Source organism: Zeugodacus cucurbitae, chromosome 6 (genome assembly GCF_028554725.1).
Source record: "Zeugodacus cucurbitae isolate PBARC_wt_2022May chromosome 6, idZeuCucr1.2, whole genome shotgun sequence".
Lineage (NCBI taxonomy): Eukaryota > Metazoa > Arthropoda > Insecta > Diptera > Tephritidae > Zeugodacus > Zeugodacus cucurbitae.
The window spans coordinates 72946876-72965478 of record NC_071671.1 but is presented as its reverse complement, the minus strand read 5'-3'; the positions used below and the strand labels follow the sequence as shown (position 1 = coordinate 72965478).

Genomic DNA, 18603 nt, shown 5'->3' with positions numbered 1-18603 from the left:
TTCATTGAAATCGGTCGAGTAGTTCCTGAGATATGGTTTTTGACCCATAAGTGGGCGACGCCACGCCCATTTTTCAATTCTGTAAAAAAATCTCAGTGCAACTTCCATCTGCCATTTCTTATGTGAAATTTAGTGTTTCTAACGTTTTTCATTAGTGAGATAACCCACTTTTAGTAATTTTCAACCTAACCTTTGTATGGGAGGTGGGCGTGGTTATTATCCGATTTCAACTATTTTCATGATGTATGGTGACGTACGTAAGAGAACCGACTGCAGAAATATTGGTTTATATATCTTAATTGGTTTGCGAGATATATACAAATAACCGATTTGGGGGCGGGGCCACGCCCACTTCCCCAAAAAAGTTACATCCAAATATGCCCCTTCATAGTGCGATCCTTCATACTAAATTTTATTTCAATAGCTTTATTTATGGCTTAGTTATGACACTTTATGTGTTTTCGGTTTTCGCCATTTTGTGGGCGTGGTAGTGGTCCGATTACGCCCATTTTCGAACTTAACCTTCTTATGGTGCCAAGAAATACGTGTTCCAAGTTTCATTAAGATATCTCAATTTTTACTCAAGTTACAGCTTGCACGGACGGACGGACGGACAGACGGACATCCGTTATGTGGACAAAACTATAATACTCTCGTAGCAACTTTGTTGCGAGAGTATAAAAATAACAGGATAACAGAGTACAAGTTGTGTGTAAATATTTTTGACTACTGCGAGTCTGTAGATCATTTGCTTATATCTCCGCCATATTTCGAGCTTTTCTTGCCAAACTGACTTCACTCTCTCAGGAATAGATCAAGGTTTATAACAACATAGCATTTTGTTACCCAGCGACAACAACAACAACAAGCAAAAGCTTTTTCTGTGAAACTTGTACAAAAACGTCCGATGTGTGAATAATTTTGACTACCTCTGTATGTAAATAGCTCGCCGGATGTGTTTTAATTATAATTACACACTGGTAGGGTATTGGGAGAAATTGGAATTTAATTCAATTTAATTTGAATCATTTTGTTCGTTATGAATTTTCGCGGAACTTCAATACTAGAGATTACTTTGTTATAAAATGAATTCACCTAAGGTCATCGTGTAATTAATAGTAAATGTATACACTAAACCGATTGATATTTCATGTTTTATTTTAAATATTTGCAATCTGCAGTCTCTCCATGCAGTTTTATTTCGTCAGTGGTGCTCTACACATGTTTTTGAAAACTTAAAAGTATAATAAAATCTATAAGTTGAAATAAATTATTTTTGTGATAAACAAGGTAGATAAAAAAGAAACCGTGCGAAAAAATTTTACATGCATATATATGCTCATATTTTACAAGTATTTAAATCTGCCTATTCGTCAATAAAACTTTGCAAGCCTACAGCACAAGGAGACAATAATAATTTATTCCAAATATGGCCATGTACCATCTACTTCAACAATGCATAAGGAATCTCCGAATTAGAAAAAGGAAATTCTGATTGAATAGTGAATACGTATTAAGGCGTCTTTCATTACATATGTATGTCCGCACTTACAATATGTACAAACATACATAGCTGTCTTTGTTGAAAATCTAAAGTAACAAAAATGTATGATATACATAAGTACTATGATTGATATATTAAGGAATCTGATCTGAGTACTAATATAATGAATATTCACAGAATTCGAAATGAATGCGTTGTTATAAAAAATAATTAGCCTTCTTCCCTTAATCTCCAACTTGGCATACATATATAAGTTACAGAGGAAGGTTAAGTGATGGTATTAATACACACTATACAAATATTACCAGATTGATGCCACATCCATGAAATATTAGACAATTTCCTCATTCTATGACTAGTTTCCTAATCACCAGGATGTAGTGGGTAGAAGTGAGCAATAATACTATACACTATACTATACTCTACTACTCTATAATTATAGATATTTCAAACCGCAGAGTGTATTTCAGTCTTACTACGGAGTAATTTGAATTAATCTAAAAACAGATCCCTGGGAAAAATTATGACTGTTCCAATTGGTTTACAGACAGAATGTACCAGATATTGCACATATATACATATCTATATATTATTTTTTTTATAGTGATCATTAACTTTCGAAATTAATTAAATTCGAAAATGTGTTCTCTGCTTCGGAAATGGCGACAAATACAATCGCCTTTGGTAACCGTAATCACCGGTGAAAGTAATTTTAGTATAAACAAGAAGATACACATTTTTCCCTACACATCACCTCGATTTGCATCATTTACTCGGGTGGTGCCGCAGCACAACATCGAAAGTAAAAGGAGGTGAGTGAGCATGGTCACCATTTCCTATATACTACATACATACATATACTCGTATACTTACATAATGAAATCGAACTGCGATTAATACATATATAATTTTCAATGTTATATTCCTTAGCCTTTCATCAACATTGGCAGGCGATTTTGAGTTAATCTATAGACGATTGATGTCAAAAGATGAAATACGAGAATTTGAGACCGTAATGCCAGGTATTTTCAAAAAACACACCGTGAAGTTACAATTGCAAGAAAATCGAAGAAATTAAAAGAAGAAAACTCATTTTAAAATTATTTACTGTGAATATAAATACATATGTATGTACACATACATATTTGATCTTTTAAAGATGTCGTGAATGACCTGGTCTCAATAGCCGAGCGACACAAAAGCAAAGAGGCAGGGGAATGGTTCGGGAAGGTACCGGTTTTGTTTAATCAATTATCAATTAAAATAAAACAATATATATTTACAGTCTCTGCTGTATAATTTATCACTATCGAATAACAAAATCGGTCTTATCCCCGTGTTGACATACAAAAGTTTAGCAAAAGGCGATCAACTCAATCCCGAACACTTAAAATTGGCACATATACTGGGCTGGTGTTTTGAAATGGTAAGGTGTGAACTGGTCAAAAATGGTCGCACGGAGGATTTAACAAAGTCACGTGTTCTACTTCTCTATGTTCCGCAGATAATATGCTTCATACTTATGGTCGATGACTTGGTGGACAAAAGCACAACACGTCGTGGTCAATTGTGTTGGCATACATTGGAGGAGGTCGGTCTCTTTGCCATAAATGATGCTATCCTGATTGAAAATGGCTTATATGAGCTTCTCAACAAACATTTTCGTAAATTGGATTGCTATGTTGATCTTATCGAATTGTTTCATCAAAACACTTTTAAATGTATATGTGGGCAATCATTCGATATGCTTCTGACAAAAAAGAATGTTACTACCTTCAATATGGAAACATACGATTCGCTTGTTATGAATAAGACTTCCAGTCATTTCTTCTATTTACCCGTTTTTGTGGGGTTACATTTGGCAGGGTAAGTAAGAAAGTAAGAAATAGGCGACCATAAATTGTTTATACTCTCGCAATATGTTGCACAATTATTAGATATTACAATTATCAAATTCGGAATTTATGAGTAAGACGTTTTTAAAACAAATTTTACTGACACAACAAAGTTTTCAGAGGGTTTAAATGCTTAAATATTGCAAGAGTGTGTAATGTTTTACTAGAGCCGGAAGAGCTGTTTTACTTCTTTAAAATACCATTTTCTAATTCATTTAAGGGTGAAGGATAGAAAGGTCTTCGATGAATCCGAGAGCATCATATTTGACTTGGGTCATTACTCTCAAGTTCAAAATGATTTTCATGATTGTTTCGGTAAATATGAATATACTGGTAAAATTGGTACAGATATTGAAACCAATAAGTGCTCCTGGTTGGCGGTGAAGTGTATGGAACTGGCAAACCCAGAACAAAGGTCTATTATTGCAGAGTGCTATGGTCATAATGGTTTGTATCGTCCATATATGTATATGGATTAGGGCTCTTAAAATTATTCGATTAACCTGAAAACCGATTATTCGAATATCCGGTTTGTAACCGCTCGTACGAATATTAACCGGCTAGTACTATTCGATTAGTCGCAATGTTACGACTATTCGAATAGTCGTTCTACTGCGGTTATTCGAATAGTTATACTGTCACTATTCGAATAAATGAAAATTGTTTGAAATCCAAGCAGGCTTTGATTTTTGTTTGTTTTTACTTGTGAAAATGTCAATTGTGCGCATTTTTCCTGTGTTTCGAATTTTTCAATAAAAATAGAAATTTAATGAACTTACACTATTCGAATAGTAGACAACGAACGGTTAACCGAATAGTCGGAAATGAGGGGTTAATCGAATAGTCAATGATTGACGATTATCCGAATATTGCAAACCGAATATTATTATTCGAATAATGCCCTATTCGGTTAATTCGGTTAGTCGATTAGTCGAATACCAAGAGCTCTAATATGGATAATTATATATAGGTAGAATTCGCTATAATTGTTGGTTCAATCAAATTTTCTATACTTCAGACCCTCAAAAGATAGCGCGGGTTAAGCAGATTTACGAAGAATTGGATATGCTCAACATTTATGCCAAATATGAGGAAGAGACGTGTCGCAGAATTCTTATGAATATCCAAAAGACATCAGATGCAGTGCCCCGAGACATTTTGATAGAAATTCTTTGTCAAATTTATGACAAACAAATTAAATGAGACAGGAATTCCAAAAGAACGATTGGACAAATAAATAAACTACTATTTCTTATTAATTTGACAGATTAACTTCAATGTTATAGAGTGAGAGTAATCTTAAGTTAAGTTTGGTGGTCATTTCAAATATATCCCTCTGCTCTCTAATATTATATAGAATGCGCCTTTGCTTCAATTAATTGTTCATAATAAGCCGGTGATTCAATAATTTTATTCTGAACTAGACCGCTACTATCGTTCAAACAATGTGCGTATATTCCGACTTTTTAGAAACTAAAAATTATGAACTGATGTTATCAAATGGTCATGCTATTAAAATAAGCAAAATAAAATTTGTATTTACATGCAAATAAACATATACGTGTGAATTATTGAAATCTATGTCAATGCAATCCGAGTGCACGAATCGGATAAGCTCGAGCGTGTTTTTTAATTTATAACACCGGATCTCGGAGAAACAGATGTATTCCGCTTTTGATCAGTTTCACATGCACATCGCACCAACTTCAGTTCAAAATACGAATAAAGTTGAATCGTATCGGAAATTAAAAAAAAATGTAAGCAATTTAAGAAACCACGACATCCCATGTTATAGAAATAAATTATTCTATTTGAAGTGTTGAAATTTATATCTGCGAGAAGGATCATTTAAACGCCAACAAAATGTTAAGTGGCATGTTGTAAAAATATAGTTAGTGAGACTAATTATTATAAATGTCGTTGAAATCACCTAAGATACATATACATATATGTTTATGAATATTATTATTTCTGACTAAAAGGCCTTATAAAACTCAGGTTCTAGTTAGAGCCCAATAAACAAACCTCATACGTATTTGATTATTAATTATAGTTTTGTTATTATTCATAAATTCTAACAGCGAATATGTTGTCTGTAATGCGAAAATTATCGCAGAAGTGCCCGCGTATAACGGCTGGCGCCGTTGGTAATATCGCAAAGAATATCGAAACAAACAAAACCTTTCCAGTTCGCCTTTTATCACAATATCCTTACATACTCGGGGTAAGCAGTGGTAAGCACTTTGCTTTTAATTCGAAGGAAAAAAAGTATTTCGGAATATTAAAACGGTAAGTGTGAAAATATACCAATTAAAAATATGGCATATAAATAATACGTTTTTACTAGTAAAAATATTACATACTAGCAGACCGCTCCGGCTTCGCACGGGTTTAACAAACATTTCAAAAGTTAATAGCTTTTACGCGCATACATATACACACTCTCCCATACATATGTATGTACTTTCCCGTTTCTTGCGTCATTTAATGTCATTTTAAAAAAAGTAAAATGAGGAAAATTCGAACATGAAATTATATATTTTTGTAATGAGCTAAAACTTGATTACGACCTCTAGTCTTTGATGTCCGTTGTCTTTCTCTCTGATTATGAAGGCGTTGGCAAACTCTCAGTGTTCCGACTCCCTAGTGCGAGCTTGTATATTTCATATATTTTGTTCTTCAAGCCGCTGCACATCCGTACTCGATTTTCAAGTGTTTACTCACGATTGAGATGCGAAGAGAATGACTTGAAAGAGGATTTTCAGTTTCAGATTAAGATTATCCACCACCAAGTCCTTTTTGATACCCTCCCCTGGGAACTATTCCCAGAAAGTTGAGATTTAGATTAAACTGCTTTGGTACAAAGTTCTAAATTATTTGCTTAATAGCTTTTATTAATTAAAAAATCATAAGAAATACTTGAGTCGCTACGCTGTTCTGATAGTTAATTATTTACTGAAACAATTAAATGACTTTTGACAGTTTCCACTGACCATTGGTGCACTATCATTTTCACCCAAAATATCCACGCGAATTTCATTTGCTGTTTTTGGTGGTATTTTTTTGATTCACTCGTCATCTCTAGCGATGGTTATACGAGGTATTTTCTTGCTAGGGACTCTTACAGTGGTTTTATGGGATTTAAAATACTGAACAGTATTGAAACCCATTATATTAAAGATCTTTAAAGATTGTGCAATCTCAAAATAAGACTTCGCATCGTTGCTCATATTAATAAGAATGGCTATCGTAATTTCGTCACAGGATTTGTTTCTGTCCATTTCACACCAGGCTAATTATGCACTATACTTAAGATAAAAGAGTATTAAAATACTGCCTTGCTAATTACGTGACCACTGTAATTTAAGCTTACTTCAGAAAAACACATGCGGTTTTTAAACTAACGGAACTTTTTGAATAAATTTAGACAAATAATGCATGGGAACCAATTTAAAATTGAAATCAAGCAAAAAATTTTACCAGAATAAAGAAATATTTGGTGTTAGGGCAACAAAGATTTCTTTGGTGCATATCGTTGTTAGTTGACCGTAGCTGTATATGCAATACTAACACTTTACCAAGATATCTAAACATCTAAATCATAAAGCTAAAGGTGTTCTTAGCTTTGTTAAACGTTAGTCTAAAGAATTTAGTGATCCGTATATTACCAAAATTCTTTTTACAACATTGGTAAGGCCTATATTGGAGTATGGTTCTGTGGTATGGAATCCTAGCTATCAATCCCATTCTGATAAGCTTGAGTCCGTTCAAAAACAATTTTTACTTTTTGCTTTAGGTCACTTACATTGGGATTCAAGATTGAATCTTCCCCCGTATACTAGTCGTTTAAAACTTATAAATCTTCCCACACTCACTAGTCGCAAAGAAATGCTAGGTATAATATTCCTAGTAAAACTTCTGAATGGTTTAGTTTGTAGTTCATTCCTTTTGTCTGATATTAAGTTTAATGTCCCATTGCGTTCATCCAGGCAGTTTAGACCATTATTTCTAAAATCTTCTAGAACAAATTTTGAGTTAAATGAACCATTCCGCCGAATATGTCAAGACTTTAATTCGCATTCCAGCACATTTGATCCATCTGACTCAATATTTAGCATCAAAAAAACTATTTTGTCTTCTCTTAATAAGTAATATTCAGAAATTTTTAACTTTTTGTTTTCATAAATTTTTAATTCTCAGCTGTTGAAATGTTTGTTTCTGTAGCTGAGCAGTTTGAGAACCGGACGCTTAAAAATCTCTTGCCTTTCTAGACTCGGCAAATTCCGCTCATATGCGGACTGCGCCCCACGCGTCGGTTGGGCGGGAGGAGGGTAATCGTTTGGGTTAATAATAAATAACACTGTGTGCAACGTTTGGGTTATATGTGTATATTTTATATCCGTTCTCTAAAATAGGCTATGGTAAAATAAAACGCATATAATTTGATGTTATGATCAAGAATGTAGCTCTATTATAAAGATAAGGGTTTGCCATTATATTTAAAAATAATTTGTGGCAAGTGTCGAATAAATTCCTGCCGAGAGGACCAATTTTTACAGCAAGAGGAGTAGGTCACCAACAAATCGCCAAGTAACAGTTGTCAAAAAGACCAATCCCGAAAAAAGTATTGCCTCATTGAAAACCACACGTCTAAAAAACACACGTTATATTACTATTATATGCAATTGTGCAAATATTACATTATACTTTTTTTTATTCATTTATACAAATTCTTCTCTTCAGGGCATCATCATCATTGGAATCCCATATTGCAGCAAAGTCACAGTACTTTTCGGCACAACATGAGATCCGTGATCTTATGACAATTTATCCAGGTATATGCGCTGTATTTTGTAAAATATCAGTAAATAAATTGATTGAATAACATAACTTGTTCTACGGCCTATAAATGTCTATATACTCAAAGGACAAGAAAATTCATTACAAAAAACAGAATATTTTTCTGAATTCCAGATATTGTTAACGACCTTGTTGAGACAGTAGAAGGATACAAATGCAACAACTTTGCAGAGAGTTTCAGAAAAGTAAGTGAAATAAAGGTGAAAATTAATTAAAGTACCACTTAGTAATAATATTTTACCACTTCCTAGACACTGGAATACAATTTACATCTCTCAAACAGAAAACATGGTATAATCCCTGTGTTGACTTATAGGTGTATAGCACAGAAACACGAGCTCACCGCTGAAAATATTAAGTTAGCACAAATACTTGGCTGGTGTATTGAAATAGTATGTACGCTGCAAAACTAACAGCCTACTTTTTAAATTAAATATTTTCAAAATTTAAGCTAAGTTAAATATAATTTGTAATAATTCTTCATTTACTTACTAGCGATATGAGTAGTTCTTGTTTTTCCTCTGTTTCCATTCGGAAAATACATATATACACATATGTATTGAACTAACTAATCTATGTTCATATGTGCTCTTTAGGTTCATGTGTTGTCCTTCATTACCGATGATGTAGTGGACAACAGCGACATGCGCCGTGGGAAAGTGTGTTGGTATAAATTAGATGGGGTGGGTTTGAATGTCATCCACGATTCGTTATTGCTTGAGAATGCCGTCTTCAAACTTCTTAAGAAGCATTTCAGCCATTTGGATTGTTACATCGACTTGTTCGAACTGTTTTTTGAATGCATTTTTAGATGTATTTGCGGTCAGTCATCGGATGTGATTGTTAGTACTATGCACGTGAACTCATTCGATATGGACACATTCTATTCGGTTATGAGAAACAAAACTGCCAGCAATTTCTTTTATTTGCCAATAGCAGCTGGTTTGCTTTTGGCAGGGTGAGTAGAGATATAAATAAATATAGAAATGCAAATAATTGGTAATCATTTTTATTAAAGCTGTTATTTTATGTCTTTCCAGCGTCAAGGACCAGAAGATATTTGAGGAATGTCAAAAAATTACTTTTGAATTGGGATATTTCACTCAAGTGCTAAATGATTTTCTCGATTCATTCGGAAATCCGGATTTCACTGGCAAATTTGGCACAGATATAGAATCTAACAAGTGTTCTTGGTTGGCAGTGAAGTGTATGGAATTAGCCGATCCAGAACAGAGAGCTATTATGGAGGAGTGCTACGGTCAAAAGGGTAAATTTCAAGCAAACGAATTATTTACCACATACCCACCAGTAGTTTCATAAATCAATTAATGCATTGAAATTTATTACATTTTATATACATATGTACATATGTATTTCAGATCCACAGAAAATCGATCGTGTGCGACAGCTTTACGAAGACATGGGACTGCAGGCCTTATATGCCCAGTTCGAAGTAGAAATATGCGATAGAATAAAAATGCAAATTAATCAAACACCGGTTCTGATGTTACGTGAAGTGTTTTTAGAATGTCTTAATTATGTCTGCAATAGAGGAGTTAAGTAATTGTAATCACGCTATTTACGTTTAATATGTACATATATAATTGAAAACGGGTTCCACAAATAAATACATTTGCATTATTAAACGTTTCGGATGTACATATGTACGTATATTCTTCTGTCCGTCTGTCCGTAGATATTAAGATATCTTAATGAAACACTCTCCTAATATGAGTAAGATGGGCGTGGGCTCGGCCCTTAACAATAAGTCGTTTTTGCATCGAACTGTGCTCGGAACGCAAAAAATCATCAGACCGACGGAATCCATAAATAGTCAGAAAGATGGGAAAGTGTTAAAGCTACAGATGGGCAATACTTTGAATAATATTATTCAACATTTTTTTCTTATATAATCGTTTAAATTAAAAAAAAAACTCTTATATATGGCCCAAATTCGTTGAAATAGGAGTTTGTTTACATTTTGAACGAGGTCAATGACTTTCACACGAGTTTGTCTACGTTTGAAGGAATCAGTGATGCCAGGTTTGTTGAGAGTTTGTTTAAATTCTACTGACTGACTGACTGGGTCACGTAAAGTCAGCTCTATTTAAATTTTGAGTGTTTCATGAGATCAATAATATTTACGAATCTAATTGTCTCCTTTATTCTGGATATTTGGTTACAACATAATGAACAGAGTACGTGATGGTCACATTAATTTATGTAAAGATATGTACCTCAATATTCCAAACACATATGTAAGCAAGTCCCTACGCTTCCATCGAAATTCTACAAAATTATATTCAAACACAGTCAAAGGTTATAAAAGAATGTGGCTATTATGAAATAAAGAAAAATGATTTGTTCGGGTAAATTATTAGTACATTACTAAATTTGAAATATATTTAAAACCATTGTAATAACTTAAAGAGTAAAGTCGTACTTTTGAAACTTTTTACGAAAATTTTTGACCATTTCAATTTCTTTATCTTTATCCAGTTTGCAATCTTTCCAATCTACTTTTTCCTCACAATTTAGCAGGTTCTCCGAGCAAAAGACATCACTGAAATTAGTTAAGCATAAATTAGTACATAAAATGACTACAAACTTGAAAATCGGAAAATACCGTGCAAAGTGCAGTGGAAAATGTTTCATTTGTCGTGTAATTAACGTGCTTTCATCTGGTAGTTCTGCTACAAAATAGGGCCCTTGTTGTGGCAACATTTGGGATGAAGTAAGTGCAGGTAGAGTTTCGAATTGTAAATTGAACTCCTCCGCTTTATCCTACAAGATAAAAATATTATTTCTCTCTCTAATATTATTCAGAGTTAAAGTCAATTTACTTCGAACGCATGTTTAATCTTCCACGCATAACCTTCGTCAATACCGAGCGCATTAATTTGCAGATGTGATGACTTGTAGTGACGTTCAGTGAAGCAAACAATTTGTCCGTACGATTTAAATAAGTACCGTAGTGCCTTTTTAAATTTCGATAATTCCTTCCAATCGTCATCAGATAATAATGATGCCGAAGAAATATGAGTTATTGACATAATAAGAACATGGAATTCGTTGATTGGTCCTTTAGCAAGAGCTAAATAAAAATTCTCTCCAATGGAAATTACTAAATGTTTTTCCACATCGGATGATGATAAACAGAACCAACATTTTTCTAAAAAATATATTTTACATTAATTGTAGCAAATGTAAGAGATACAATTTGGCGTTTTTACCTTGATCTATATTCATAATTCTTGGGCGTTTGTCATGACGTTGACCGCCACCTCCAGACCGCTTTCTATTATCATCTCCCACAATATTCATGTCATAGAAATACTGTTTATTTTCCGATTCCTATGCGAAAATGATTGATATATTAAACTACTTCTTTCCTTTTCAAATATTTTTGTACTTTACGCAAGAGACATTACCCCATCATGTCCCGTGAAATCATGGATGTTTATACCAATAAATGGGCATTTAGTTTCATTTGTGGTTTTTTGTATCAACTCCAAAACACGCATTTTCTCCACTGGCGTTAAACTTAAGGCATAAATATATTTTTCTTTAGCAGTATTGCCGACCTCCGCCAGAGAAATAAAACGAGTACAAAGTTCTAATGGAGTAAGCTGATCAGATGGTATTCTAAAATCATATTATTGTAAAATTTTATAACAAGTAAATATAAATAAATAAATATTACATGTGTGTACACGTTTGGCTATTACCTAAATGGAGGTGGCTCGTAATACTTGCTGCTAAGTCCACAAAAATGGTAGCGGGGCTTGATTTCCTTACATAAAAATGATATTAACTTAGAAGCGTTTTCCTGCAAAAATAATTATTGAAAAATATCAGGATAACAAGTATAAATGAAAATATTCAAACCTCCTAACACCACTTACATGATTATCGGTTATGCCGTATGGGTATTGTGAAGTGAGCAGAATATCCACACCTTTATAGTCCGAGGAAGATGTTTTACTAGCAACACATGAATTACGTAGAGATAAAACGTCATCTTTGTCATAGAAAATCTGTTTCTCATCTTCAGGATTGTGACCACTAACTTTCTCAAGCCCACTTAAGTAAGCTACTTTCACCCCAGAGGTAAGAGTATACAACCCACGTTTGCCTATATAAGTATACAAAAAAAAAATGTTTATTTTTAATAAATTTAATATCCAATTAGTTAATCCACGAGCTTCAGCAATATTTACAGATATCTTATAATGGTAATATATGAACTATTTTTTTTATTTACCCAAGTACGTTAAATTAACACATATTTCCCCATCTTTTATGTCATTGTAAAAACGTACGGTTTCCTTTGAACACGGTCCAAGGATATACGTAGGCACGTGCACTGTAATTAAACTGTCATTATTTTAAATCTTCTTAAAGCAGTATTCATCGCAGCTTACCCGATTTATTCCTATTTTTGTAAGCAATCAGTTCATCATTTTGTTCTACTGTGCCAAAAAACTCACCAACACAAAATATGATTTCAAAGGGGCCGGCTTTTTTGTTTATACTTTCTACGCGTTGAAAAAGTTGTCGAAATCGACCGCGTACGTCACCAATTATAAGTCTATAACAAATGTTTTAATTTACTCTCTCTGAATTTAAAAGTTACTTACATCTTAATTTTTGAATCCATTTTGTTCCAAACAATCTTTAGCTCTGTATACTATCTACTGGCAAGTGACAATTTGTCAAGTTTCAGCTGGAAAAACGTTTTCTTACTAAAAATATTAGCAGAAACTAGCAGAAGATAGCGCAGTTGATCGCATGAGAGCTGTTTGTTTCTGCTGGTGGAATTTTCGCTAGCAGCCGTCACATGTAGAAACAGCTGTTGAATGAATGCGTAAATCAGGACTGCTTTGAGCGTTTACTTTGATTTATTTCTTTTGTTTATTAAAATTAATATTAAATATTCATTCAGCACTCGGAAGGCTATCTGCTAATTTCTGTTAGTTTTCCGTTTCTTTACTTTCGATAGTTGTGAGAGTAACTTACTATTTTGGACATTCTTTCTCTTCCAAAAAGCCAGCAGCTATCAGCAGTTAATATACCGACTTTTTCCTTCGTTGTTTTTACAGCTTAGAGCTGTTTCAAACGTGTCAACTCCTGTTGCGGCAATTCCTAGTTTATAGGAGAGGGGGCGACGAAGAGACTAGAATCGGAAAAGAAAAATTAGGGACTCCAACTCAAATAAAAAACGAAATTTTTGTATCCCTTAAAAAGTTCGAAATAAAAGTTTTAATAGTGGATACAATCTAGCGTAGATAATTAGCGTAGACAATTTTATATCAGCTGTCTTAGTTTTATCATTCCTCTGCTCGCTATCCAGAGAACGTATTGTAACGGATTTCCAAAATCTATCGTTACCGCTGAAACTCTACCCTGAGTTCGATCCCTGGATTGCCAAATAAAAGTCAAACTTTAATGGCTATTCACTAATCTTTATTTCTAATTCCTTATAACTTAACACTTTATTACTCAATACTCTACTTTACAACTCTAACTTATAACTTGTTTACTTTTTGCTCGTCAACTCTCTCTTTAGAATTGTCCATACTCGACAACTCTCTTATTAGAAATGTGTCTTGCTGCCAGTTCGGCAGCCCTTATACCCCTGACAGACGGCGTCGTTAATTCGGGTTAACTGCTTTAATCGAGGTTAATTCGAGAGTTATCTCAGTTAACTCCGTTTGCTAACTCCCATTTAATCATCAAAATTTTAGAGAGTTAGTGGGAGTTCGTGGCATTTTCGTTGACAACATTGTTAAACATGGCCGCTTTTTATCTATTGTGAATGAAAATATCCAATACTGACAGCCATTTTTCAACTAAACGTAAACAAAACCATACGCATGCTAATTTTTTCTAAAATGGAAGTTTTAATAATAACGTATTTATGTATATTTTTTCAATAATTAGTGATTTTGTACTAATTGTGCGGCTAACAACCGCAATATTTCCTTTCTATCCAATTTATTTCACCAAAATGGAAATATTATTGCCACTCAGCTGTTATGGGAGTTTATAACTCGCTTTGCTGCCGCCTATCACCCAAAAAATTCGAACTGATTAAAAGCGCAGTTAATCCGAGTTAACTCTGCCGTCTGTCTAGCGTATTATATAATCGATTGTTAGCAATACATTGCCACTCGAACATTCTTGCAATATCGATGTCTGGATAAATCTGGCAAGTTATTGATTCGATTTTCAATTCTAGTATGTTCTAGTACCATTTTCGTTACAATATTCAGATTTTCTATTGTGAATGGTTAAAATGGCAATTTATTGCAAAAAGTTAACAAATTTTTACCGATTTTAAAATATTAAGACTTAAGAAAAAAATTAAAATCATTTTTTGGGTTTTTCGCGAAAAGGATTTCGCCAAATAGAGAAGGAATACATTTTTGCGCGGGTTGCAACACAAGTGCCGATAGTTTATTTGAAAGTCTGATATAGTTCAATTCGCTAATTTCCAACGGATTGTGAATCGAAGTTATTATTTATGAAACGATTTACAAAATTTAGTGGAATAATCCAAACCATTTATTTTATTAAATCTGGAGTAATTCATAATAGTCAAAGATAGTAGCATATATTTGCCATTTAAGAACTTCTTGGCAAAGGGAATTGTGATGTGCTGAGGCGTAAAAATCTTATCAAAAAATATCGCACTTAGTCCGTTTAAAAAGATGTAACAATTTTCAAATTTGTAAACACATAAAATAGTATAAATAGCAACTAAGTAAAAAAAATACAATGATCGCTTACACTTATATTTTGCCCTATTATTCTGAAAAAGGTGAATTTTACATCTTTTGAATCAACATCAAGAATTCTTCTTTTAAAAAATTTGTATCAACTGCCAACGAGGTGGTTGCGCCAGGAAACGTAAAGAGTAGCACAATATTTGGAATGAGTCTGTAAATGATGAAGGTATATATATATATATATTCTCAAAAGTTAGCAAACACTTTTTATTACCGAAAATCATATAAGGTCTTTTCCATGTCTACGTCGGTAAATTTGACACCATTAGTAGCAACTAAATTAAAATCCAAATTTTCGTCTATAAGACACGACTGCACAAATTCATAAATATCCCTAATTTTTTCGTAGACATTAAAGGTACCCTGCAAAAATAAATTAAGTTACAAGTTGCGTATATATTTGTATGTGCAATCGCTCACTCACCTGAATGTAAATACCATTTGGAAATTTAACTCTTATCAATGCAAAACGGTATAAACGCAAATTACGCTGCTCTTCACGTTCGCGCATTGCTTTTGTCCGTAATACTTGCGCACTTTCAATAGCTTCACTTCGTAGCTGCTGCTCACGCTTGATTTCCATGGGAGAGATTCGATAAAAATCATCAGGCAACTCTGCACTTCTAGCCTGTGAAGGCATTAGGACTCTAATGTTTCTGTCTAAATCTAATTGTATAGTTTCAGCATTTTTCAAAGCGTCAAGCAAAGTAGGCAAGTCATAATCATTTTCTATATTTTCCTTAGACCAAACGAGAAAAGGTTCACCATCGATATCAATCTCACGGAAACCAGCTGCAAGTAGAAAATCTAAAGCACCCTCTACGTAACGAACTTTCTCGGTAAAAATTCTGAAATTTATTAAAATTATTTTAGGATAATAAAGAACTTTGTGATAAATGACTGTCAAAACTTACTTATTGGACATTCTAATTTTATAGTATTTCTCTTCTTCGGGATGGTTATAGATGTTCTCAAGATATTTTGAAAGTGTTTGTATGCAATCATCAGACTGTAAGGTTAGATTTTAGAAAAATGTATATTAACAAAAAATCACATATTCCAACCTTTTCACGTGTGTTACAGTTGCAAATTATCAAGCAAGCTGTCAAAGCTCGTTCGGATTCCAATTGTTGATAGAGAAACTCTTTTATCTTAGTTTTCCATTCTTTTCTGGGCAAAATTTCATCACTAATTAGCGGACATCGAAAAAAAACTCCTTCGCATGCCATATTTCGTTTTGTCGCTGTACTTGACGACCCTGAAGATACGCTTAGCTCCTCTGTCCTTAGTTTCTGTTCTGCTTCTAACTCGCGTTTCGCTTGAGCTTTAATGGCTGCCAAGGACGTATTGAAATCCTTCGTCTCTTTATTCTCTATACGAGCTAATGCTGCTGCAGCTGCTTGACGTGCTTCCGAACTCATTTCTTGGCGCTTTGGTGGCACATACACACTACCGGATTTAGAACATGAGCTATTCGGAGGTGCTGTTGCGTTTAATGCCCGACCTTGTCCCATTCCGCCACCTATTTTTAACTACAAAAGTAAATATTCTAATATTAGTGGAATTGGGGTTTATGAATTTAAATCGATTAATGCATTGTGAACCTTAAATGCTGCTTCCTCCTTTTTCCGAGAAAAGAACTTTTTGATTTTCGACATGTTGGTTATTTAAAAACAAACCAAGTGCCCTATATTCTTGGTGAATGTTCCTTAGGCAATTTTAATTTGGCAACAGATAACTTAAGCTCTTCAATTTCTTTGAGTGTGCCTAGGACAATATAACTTATATATCGAGCAAACAAAATACACAATTATAAATAATAATATGTTAAATATTTTTTCACTTACTCGGCCGAACAAATTTTTCAGTTATTACTTTTCCGTATACACGCCACGAGTATGCTATTAAGCCTGCCGTACCCAGTAGCAAAACCAGCAGCACTTTCAGCAGTGTTAACTGCAGTGCTGAAAATTCTATAGGACTACGCCAATCGCGAGTTGTCTCTGTTAATTCGTGCTGGAATGAAACAACTGTTTGCACTGCCACGCCCACAAATAGCTCCAATTTTAACGCAAGGGCTTGCAGTGATTGATTTAACGACTGCTGGAAAGCATCAATATTCATTTGGTGCGATCCCTTCTCAATTAATCTCTCTAAACTTGATTTATAACACGAACTCACTCCTTAACAATTGATATGGAATTACCTGAAATATATCTTCAAAGTTCACAAGGACTTAATCCGAAAGTAATGTTATCGCTGTTCAAAATTAGTGAAAAATTTTAATTCAATGAATTGTCATAATTCCTCCGCAGCTGTTTTCTGATTCATAACAGTGCTGCCGTACCTATAATTTTATAATTGCTTGCTTATAATTTTTTTAATTCAATTAATTTACTTTGTCCTTCAAATCCACGCACATGGCAACTCTAAAAAGAATAAAGAAGAAATGCGGAAAATAGAAGAAAATATATTTATAATTTACATTCAAATATTTACATTTTGTATTTCACAGTCTATGCAAAAATGATAGATTTTTAGAATTGATATTATAGCATTCATTTCATGATTCATTATATTAATTGGAAGAAATATTAGGTTTTGACGTTATGGGCCTAAATATTAATGGAAAATTGTTGCTTTTTTGATTTAACGAAACCATTAATTGAAATTGTTTAATGGTTATAAACTAATAAATAGTTTATTTTTTCAAGCTGATAAGCTATTATAACAACAACAACTAATCAAACGCTTTCACTCTAAACGTTAACAACGTTTATTCGTTGGTTCCATCAATGTTCTTTTTAATTCAAAAAAAGTTGTTAACTGATGACTCAATTATTGGAACATGATTTTACCCGAACAAATTTTATTGAGAAAAAAATTTTCTTTTAATGTTACTGTAAGGTCAAATTTAAGGTATAATAAAAGGCGAGACATATACATAAGTATATATTTTTCAAGAGTCTTCCATTTAAAGTTTCTTTATTACATTTTATTTTTCAAAACGAGTGCCAAGGAAATGCATGTATTTAATTCACCGTTTTCATAGCACTCATTAAATCTATTGGGGTTAACATCGGCGTTCTCAGCGTGACAACTTCGTGTGCATCGTACGAGTTGCGACACAACTTGAAGGGATGGTAGTCACATTACTGTCTAAATACAAAGCCTTGATTTCGCAAAACCACGCTCAGCCGCAACACCGCAATGCACAGTGGTTCCGCTTGTAGAGGCCGCGGCCATAAATACTTCCCGTTGAGATATCGTTATGAAATTTTCACCAAATATCTAGAAAAATATTTTTAAAAAATCGTGCGACTATATCCTATATCTCCCATAGGAACGATAGGGCCAAGTTATAATAATTTTGTTATTTTCGGTTTTAAACTTTTTCATTTTATTGTAATAACAGAAGTATTAATATATGGAGAGAGAAAAGGCGTGGTACACACCGCCCACCCACTTCTTTATACATATATATACAGTGGAACTTCCCATACGAATATTAAGGACTCCCTTAAAATTGTTCCTTGATAGTATAATTTTAAAT

At 33.5% G+C, this 18603-nt stretch overlaps 5 protein-coding genes across 9 annotated transcripts; 2 read left to right on the top strand and 3 right to left on the bottom strand.

The window, feature by feature from the left end:
• The first annotated feature begins 1157 nt into the window (after positions 1 to 1157).
• On the top strand, positions 1158 to 4917 carry LOC105221505 (uncharacterized). Of its 2 annotated transcripts, none has more exons than XM_054232944.1 (8): positions 1158 to 1290; positions 2109 to 2316; positions 2435 to 2526; positions 2664 to 2734; positions 2790 to 2930; positions 3009 to 3370; positions 3620 to 3846; positions 4418 to 4915. In XM_054232944.1, the coding sequence occupies exons 2-8, from the start codon at positions 2144 to 2146 to the stop codon at positions 4600 to 4602; spliced, it is 1251 nt and encodes a 416-aa protein (XP_054088919.1). In that variant the 5' UTR covers positions 1158 to 1290; positions 2109 to 2143; the 3' UTR covers positions 4603 to 4915. The 2 variants fall into 2 exon arrangements, with proteins under 2 accessions (XP_054088919.1, XP_054088920.1); XM_054232945.1 differs by having other exon boundaries at positions 1224 to 1241; positions 4418 to 4917.
• Positions 4918 to 5001: 84 nt separating this feature from the next.
• On the top strand, positions 5002 to 9909 carry LOC105221411 (farnesyl pyrophosphate synthase). Of its 2 annotated transcripts, XM_011198384.3 has the most exons (8): positions 5002 to 5156; positions 5481 to 5688; positions 8143 to 8234; positions 8374 to 8444; positions 8511 to 8651; positions 8856 to 9217; positions 9300 to 9526; positions 9639 to 9909. In XM_011198384.3, the coding sequence occupies exons 2-8, from the start codon at positions 5486 to 5488 to the stop codon at positions 9821 to 9823; spliced, it is 1281 nt and encodes a 426-aa protein (XP_011196686.2). In that variant the 5' UTR covers positions 5002 to 5156; positions 5481 to 5485; the 3' UTR covers positions 9824 to 9909. The 2 variants fall into 2 exon arrangements, with proteins under 2 accessions (XP_011196686.2, XP_028893447.2); XM_029037614.2 differs by lacking the exon at positions 5481 to 5688 and having other exon boundaries at positions 5010 to 5156.
• LOC105221410 (CWF19-like protein 1 homolog) lies at positions 9731 to 14574 on the bottom strand. 2 transcript variants are annotated; one of them, XM_054232940.1, is made up of 11 exons: positions 13279 to 14574; positions 12900 to 13219; positions 12684 to 12850; positions 12524 to 12625; positions 12165 to 12394; positions 11988 to 12088; positions 11691 to 11904; positions 11493 to 11613; positions 11103 to 11431; positions 10886 to 11043; positions 9731 to 10822 (listed from the first exon to the last, which is right to left on the bottom strand). In XM_054232940.1, the coding sequence occupies exons 2-11, from the start codon at positions 12917 to 12919 to the stop codon at positions 10684 to 10686; spliced, it is 1581 nt and encodes a 526-aa protein (XP_054088915.1). In that variant the 5' UTR covers positions 12920 to 13219; positions 13279 to 14574; the 3' UTR covers positions 9731 to 10683. The 2 variants fall into 2 exon arrangements, with proteins under 2 accessions (XP_054088915.1, XP_054088917.1); XM_054232942.1 differs by having other exon boundaries at positions 12900 to 13111.
• A 439-nt stretch (positions 14575 to 15013) lies between these two features.
• LOC105221408 (UBX domain-containing protein 6) lies at positions 15014 to 16795 on the bottom strand. Of its 2 annotated transcripts, none has more exons than XM_011198380.3 (6): positions 16655 to 16795; positions 16115 to 16582; positions 15965 to 16059; positions 15475 to 15898; positions 15265 to 15413; positions 15014 to 15201 (listed from the first exon to the last, which is right to left on the bottom strand). In XM_011198380.3, exons 1-6 carry the CDS (start codon positions 16706 to 16708, stop codon positions 15090 to 15092), a joined length of 1302 nt encoding a protein of 433 aa, XP_011196682.2. In that variant the 5' UTR covers positions 16709 to 16795; the 3' UTR covers positions 15014 to 15089. The 2 variants fall into 2 exon arrangements, with proteins under 2 accessions (XP_011196682.2, XP_054088914.1); XM_054232939.1 differs by having other exon boundaries at positions 16115 to 16599; positions 16655 to 16788.
• On the bottom strand, positions 16653 to 17386 carry LOC105221409 (uncharacterized). Its single transcript, XM_011198381.3, has 2 exons — positions 16898 to 17386; positions 16653 to 16817 (listed from the first exon to the last, which is right to left on the bottom strand). The coding sequence occupies exons 1-2, from the start codon at positions 17172 to 17174 to the stop codon at positions 16738 to 16740; spliced, it is 357 nt and encodes a 118-aa protein (XP_011196683.1). The 5' UTR covers positions 17175 to 17386; the 3' UTR covers positions 16653 to 16737.
• Between the last annotated feature and the right edge of the window lie 1217 nt (positions 17387 to 18603).